The sequence below is a fragment of the Gavialis gangeticus genome, unplaced genomic scaffold (genome assembly GCF_001723915.1).
Source record: "Gavialis gangeticus isolate Ggan-Ray unplaced genomic scaffold, GavGan_comp1, whole genome shotgun sequence".
Classification (NCBI taxonomy): Eukaryota; Metazoa; Chordata; order Crocodylia; family Gavialidae; genus Gavialis; species Gavialis gangeticus.
Genome location: NW_017729022.1, coordinates 5,124,081 through 5,130,445, shown reverse-complemented (window position 1 = coordinate 5,130,445; position 6,365 = coordinate 5,124,081). Strand labels below are relative to the sequence as shown.

The 6,365-nt window shown below is 42.4% G+C and overlaps 1 protein-coding gene across 1 annotated transcript in view; it reads right to left on the bottom strand.

Moving 5' to 3' along the window:
* Positions 1-6,365, bottom strand: part of BMT2 (base methyltransferase of 25S rRNA 2 homolog) — a 102,973-nt gene that overhangs the window by 91,432 nt on the left and 5,176 nt on the right. The window contains exon 2 of the mRNA XM_019514553.1: positions 1,042-1,050. Coding sequence (XP_019370098.1) covers positions 1,042-1,050 — 9 coding nt within the window. The remainder of the gene's footprint in view (positions 1-1,041; positions 1,051-6,365) is intronic.

The window sequence follows — 6,365 nt, the reverse complement described above, 5'->3', positions numbered from 1 at the left end:
CTGCAAGACCGTTTCAGGCTGGACATAAGGAAGAATTTCTTTACTGTCCGAGCCCCCAAGGTCTGGAACAGCCTGCCATCGGAGGTGGTTCAAGCACCTACATTGAACACCTTCAAGAGCAAATTGGATGCTTATCTTGCTGGGATCCTATGACTCCAGCTGACCTCCTGGGGGGCGGGATTCAATGATCTTCCGAGGTCCCTTCCAGCCCTAATGTCTATGAAATCTATGAAAGCAGCTCTATGATTCTTAGTTTCAGTTCTCAAAATGTGGATTTGCATCTCCAGAGATAACATGCTTGTTAACAGCAGTATAGGGAGATGTGAGATAGCAGACCTGATTACAGACCCATCAGCATTCTTGACTGTGTACACAGAAGTGCAGAGACAAGCCCTTTCGTGTCTCTAAAAGTGCAAAGTTTCAAGAAGTTAAATGAATAGAGAATATCAAACAACAAGAGTGTACTTTTTGCAGAAAACAATGATTAAATCAAGGCTTCCTGCCCAGTGATTTAAATCAAATTTACCCTGCAATTATCACTGACAATATGTATGCTATAGAAGATAACAAAATGATTTATTATAAAAATGACATCAAACATAAGGAATCAGTAACCAGATGAGGAGATAGACAGAGATAAGGAACAAAGAAATAAAACTAAAAAAAATACCAGAACAATAATCTGATTTTATCCTGCATCTCAAATATAAGAATTCAACTTCTACTCAGCCCATAGCTAAAAGACACTAGTTTTTCTAGGCACAGAAACATAGTGAAGACTAAGACTTACTCTCCTGGCAAGGCTTAAATATAATTTAATTTCTTACTTGGCTCTTTCCACATTATCCACTGGGTTCTTGAGGAGCCCACACAACATAATACTCTGCCCCTGCCAAGGTGCACGCTTACCAGACTAAAAGTCTTTCAGGATCTAATAATGATCAGGAGAATATTTGTATCCTTTCAAACATATCCCAAACACCCCTGACAGAGGTTAAAATAAAGGTACAATGGGATCTCATGCGTGATCCCAACAACCACACTTCCTGCCATGCCATGCATGCTGGAGGCACGGTTGCGGGGAATCATGTAGCATATCCCATCATGCCATGTTGCCAGTGCAGGCCGAGCCCAGGATCACGATCCCAGGTTTCCCTTTCACTGGAAAGTAGTAACCTTGGCTCCCTATGCTCCTTCAACTCTGAGCACCCACCAGCTGACAGGCACACCCAGCTAGTGGAACACATCATGCACTCCAGCAGCTGGGAGTCCTGATGGGTGCTCCCAGCCTTTGTAGCATAATGCAGTCTTGAAGGCTGGGAGCACTGGTCACAAACATATGATAGGAACCAGCCACACATTACTACACATATTTTGTGTAATAACTTTGTGGCTTATTCTTCCTTTCATCACACCAATCATTGATTTAATGGAGTGGCCAAGGCACTACTTAAGATATGATTAACTAGTTAATCACGTCTTAAGTGTTAGAAAGGTCTGTCAGGGACAAAGATTCTGTGTCTCACTTAATTTCCCCACTGGAAGAATGTCCTTCCTTGAACAGTCTCAGCAGGTGCTAATTCTTATGGGTCTCCTCTTCTAAAATACAAATTCATGATTGTCTGGAAAGGCCTGGCTCAAGTGCCTCAGCCACATCTGCAATGACCTGTTTGATGAGTAAACAAGCTCCTGTCACAGCATTAGGAGTGACACTGGAGAATTATTTCATATTATGCAATCTTGGCCTTATAAAATGTATTTCCTACAATTTAACATCAATACCACAATGCATAAATATAAGAATGATACAGCTTAATTCCACCTGTCTGTTGAGACCAAACAAGCCATATCAGCACAACAAACTCAAGCAAACATGCATGGCATCCCATGAACCCATTAAAACATTATCGGTTCAGGACAGATATTGTAACAGGTATCCTCCTTTGTACACTCCCCTTGTGGGCACTGATATAACAGAAGCCCCTTCTTGCCTGTGCACCCCCCCACCCTTTTTGTGCATTTCTTTTTCCTTCTAGGTATTGGCACAGACCTCACACACTCATTGCATGCGTGTGGCAAGGCTTGGAGCAAGCCAGAAAGCTGAAGTGGCTTTCTGTAGGAGAAACCTACAAACTACATCTACATATCAATTGAGCTAAGTGTTACTAAAGATGACAAAGAAACAAAAATATCCACTTCAAAGCAAAGTCTGTAAGAGACAAAAAAAGCCAAGGTGCATTGAAAGCATGACTGTAAATATATCCCAGTGAACACATTCCCTCTTTAATTAAAACCTATTTCCCAAAGCAAACTTCCCATAGCTGTCTAAAGTTTTATGTTAAATCAGTCTACATGATTGCATCTAACCTAACTCACTTACTGTCCCCAGTGGCCTCTGATCCTCACTATCTCACAATGCATTTTATATTTCATCTGTCTCATCTTTGCCCTGGCATTCTGTATTTTGTGTTTTATACCTTTTAACAAATGCATTCTTTAGAGTAAACCATACCTTGTATTACTAAAGTTATTATTATAAGAATACATTGCAATTGTAATCACTGGAATTATATTGCTGTATTGGGCTGGTCCCCTGAGTGAATGGAGTATGTAGGAGTCAGTAAATAATTGAATGACAAAGCAAGAGCCTCTGGCTGTTAATTAACAATAGCCTAGCCAGAGGAACTTACCATTACAAAACTCTACTCTAAAAGCCATTTTAAGCTAGTTGAGCCACCTGGAACCTGAAACCACATAGCCATTGAGTCAATCAATTCAAGGGTGGACATCAGAAACTGCACTGCACCATCGGGTGGAACCTTCAGTGACTGTGACTGACAGCTGTCATGTACTACTCAAGACTCGCGGCACAGCGACCTCCGGACGGGGCAGCCAAGATGATGCTAGGGGATCACACACGTCTGCCAGAAAGGATAAACACAGCGAAGCGTGTTTATCCCTTTCTGGCAGACGTGTGTGATCCCCTCAGTTGCACCCTCTCATCTAGCACCCTACCTACTGAGAAAGAAGGATAAGCAGGCAACCTCCTTCTGGCAACCCCTCATAACTCAAAGTTTGCACTGATGATTTTATCACCATATTGTAGACTCCTAACAGTTTCTCAGTTTCTCTAGAGAATACTTTTTCTCCCTTTTATTTACCAACTAAAATCTAAAGGAAAAACCACCACTTGCATTAAAAACAGGGCCAGCCCAACTATGCTTTACAAACAGAAAAGGGAATATCGGTGTGAAAATTTAAAGTAAAACTGGGAAAGAACTAAAAATATGCATTTCTGTGACAAGTTTAACAAGCGCAGAAAAAAAACAAGCTTATTTTCCAGTTTCTCTTCCAAATTTAAATGACGGGTGTTTAAATATGGTATATGTTTTCCACATGTAAATCAAAATACCTCCAAACAACCTCCGTATTTGTATTGTGACAAATCGAAAATGAAGCCAATAAGTGGACCAACAATCTAATATGCAATTGAGGACAAAAATGGAAGGGAAGAATTTAGACAAATATGCAAGTCAGCCAAGATGCAACTCTGAAGAAAGCTATTTTATGGGAAAGCATCAACTTTTGAAAGAATTGCTTAGACTTGTAAGCAACCTGATGCAAAACAAACCTTTTGCCCCTTCTCAAAAGTTATATTTTACTAGGGAAGATTTTGTTGTTTTTTTTTTAAATTAGAAACACCACATTAAAAATAAACATGGCTCTCACTTCAACAAACATCTATAATGCTTTCAGAACTGCATTACCTAGCAGTATTTAAGCATGCCAATGTCATTTTTTCACCGACTCATTTTAGGGAAAAAAGGGGAGTCATGGGGGAGCTAAAAAATAAAGCCAGTCCAGTGATGCCAACTGTAATCAAATCAAGTAATGCATGAACTCGCCTTTTCAATTAACTCACTACAATTCTGTTCTCACTCCTGCATCAATTCCCAAAATAACAGAATGAAAGTCTGTGCACGTTATGGGAAAACACATCTAAATGTCTTAAATAAGTGTCTACTTCAATACTTTCATCAGACCAAAGTAACTTAAGATCCCAGTAACAGTATGAAAGTGCACCTCTATCATCTGCACAATGTGAGAAATATGTTCCTTAATGAAACTGAGCATATTCCTATTCCCTTTTGTTGCAACAAACCTGCCACTTACATTTTAAAATACGAAGGCAAAGTGCTGCTGAAGAATCCATGCAACAGCAAGTCTGGTGTTGTTTATTAGATACCATTCAAATGAGATGAGGAACTTGCTGACTAGTTCACAGAACAAGCCTTGGCAAATGAGGAAGGAAGAAATACAGAAGAAAAAAACCACAACACTTACAAAAGCAATAAAATCTTAGAGCAACTGAAGATTTTGAAATAACATAAACAGCTTGATTCTATTCTACACGTAGCCTGCTGGGTCCAGTGCCTTATGTTAGAATACGTAGTTAAGAATTTTAACTTATTTTCTGAATTTTCCATGCTTACATGGAAAATGTAACCCTGGCATACTAATGTGACTACAGATTTTTGTTCAGTAAATACCATCTTAGGTTTTATCAACATAGTTACATATACATTAAGGCACTGCAAAGCTCTGATGAAAACAAAACCAAAACATTTTAGGTATTATTTGAATATGATCAAACACTACAGTGGGAGACTCCTAAGCCTGTCTTAAGGGGGAGGAGAGTGCAGAAAATAAAACTCAGCTCCAACCTACAAATGAAACTCTAGAAAGAAGATAACCATTTCCTCATCATACCAACTAATGACTAGTAATTCATAGCAACTACAACTGATTATATTATAATAATGAGAAATACCCTTACTGCATAAGTATGAGCTGTTAAACTGTTTTGTTACTTTCCCCAATACAGTACTGTATAGTACAGTAAACTCTGCTAATTTGCACCAACTGGGAGGAGACTCACTATGAAGTTCTTGCTAACACACAATATTTGGCTCACAAAGAAAGGCAAACCATTATCATACATCACATATCTGCCTTGCTCTAATAACTGTTTTTTCTGAATTAAAAACAATTATATTAGTATCTGTTAAACATGTTTACTTGCCTTTGGCAAGCAAGATTATGCTGGCATGAGAGAATTTCACCTAGATTCCTGGGGAATTTAAGCTTTCAACCCAGCTGCTCAAATGGCGGTGTGTGCTGTGAAGGATGCCTGAAGTGAGGAGCCTTCTTTTCAAGCTTCTGTGGTCATCTTAGGGCTGGATGAATCAATAATCAATCTTCCTTGCTCTCCAGTACATAATGGCTCCCCCCGTGACTAACAAATGGGCCAGTAGACAAGAGCACCATGAACAGATATCCAAGCAGAGCTGGGTTAGGATTAACTAGGGAAGTGCCCCTCCTGTAGGAGTTCCTCAAGCCCAGACTGCAATCTAGTGTCAGTTCCAGATGATCTTCAGCAGCCAGGAAGGCCTATCTGATGCACGCAAGGAACATGTGCATGAGCCCACATGAAGCTGTGAGCCCTGGCTGTTATCAGAGAGGGTCACTAAGACTGCATCAACAGATTATGAGGGGAAAAAAGTGAAAGCAAGGATGAGGGCAGGAGTGGTGAAGTTAATAAATAGCAAGCGGTCCAAGAGCGGACACTGAGCAGAGCACACCAGTCAGCGCCCCGTGGCCCTCCAAAGAGTTCAAGGAGCCAGTAGGCACTGCCCAGTGAAACTCAGCCAAGCAGCCAGGAAGGACTTTTAGCACATCAGGGCAAAACACGGGCCCGGGTGCCCATCAAGGAAGCTATAAGCCCCCTTTAATACTTGGGGGCCACTAGTGATATGTTACTGAGTACTTGGGACAAATAATAATGAAAACAGGAACAGGAGCAGAGGCCAAAGGGCAGGAACTAGCATGCCAAGGAAGGACACCAAGCGGACTAAGCACACCCAACAGCACCCACGGGCCCCACAATGAGTCCAAGGAGCTGGTGGACACTGCCCAGTGAAACTCTGCCAAGGAGGCAGGAAGGAAGAAGAAAAAAGAAACAGTCCTTGGGATGTGACCAATTTCCGTTGTATGCGAGTCGTTTCAGAAAATATCCCCTGGCAGCTCAATGCAGGAGTTTGAGCGAGACCCTCCAGCAGGGAGCTACGCAGGGCAGGCTACAGCAGGGAGGGCCGCCCTTGCCAGCAGGCCGGCTCCCGAGTCCCAAACCTGCCTTCAGTGCCACTCCCCCGCGGATCCCAGCTGACCGCAGCAACCCCGCTCCAGCGCGACGCTGCGCCGGGGCCCGCGGGGCTTGGGCCGAGGGTGGGCGCGGCCGACACTACTGCTCAGCCGGCTCCTCCTCCGGCCCGGCCCGGCCAGCCCCCCTGCGAAAGGGCGGGGCG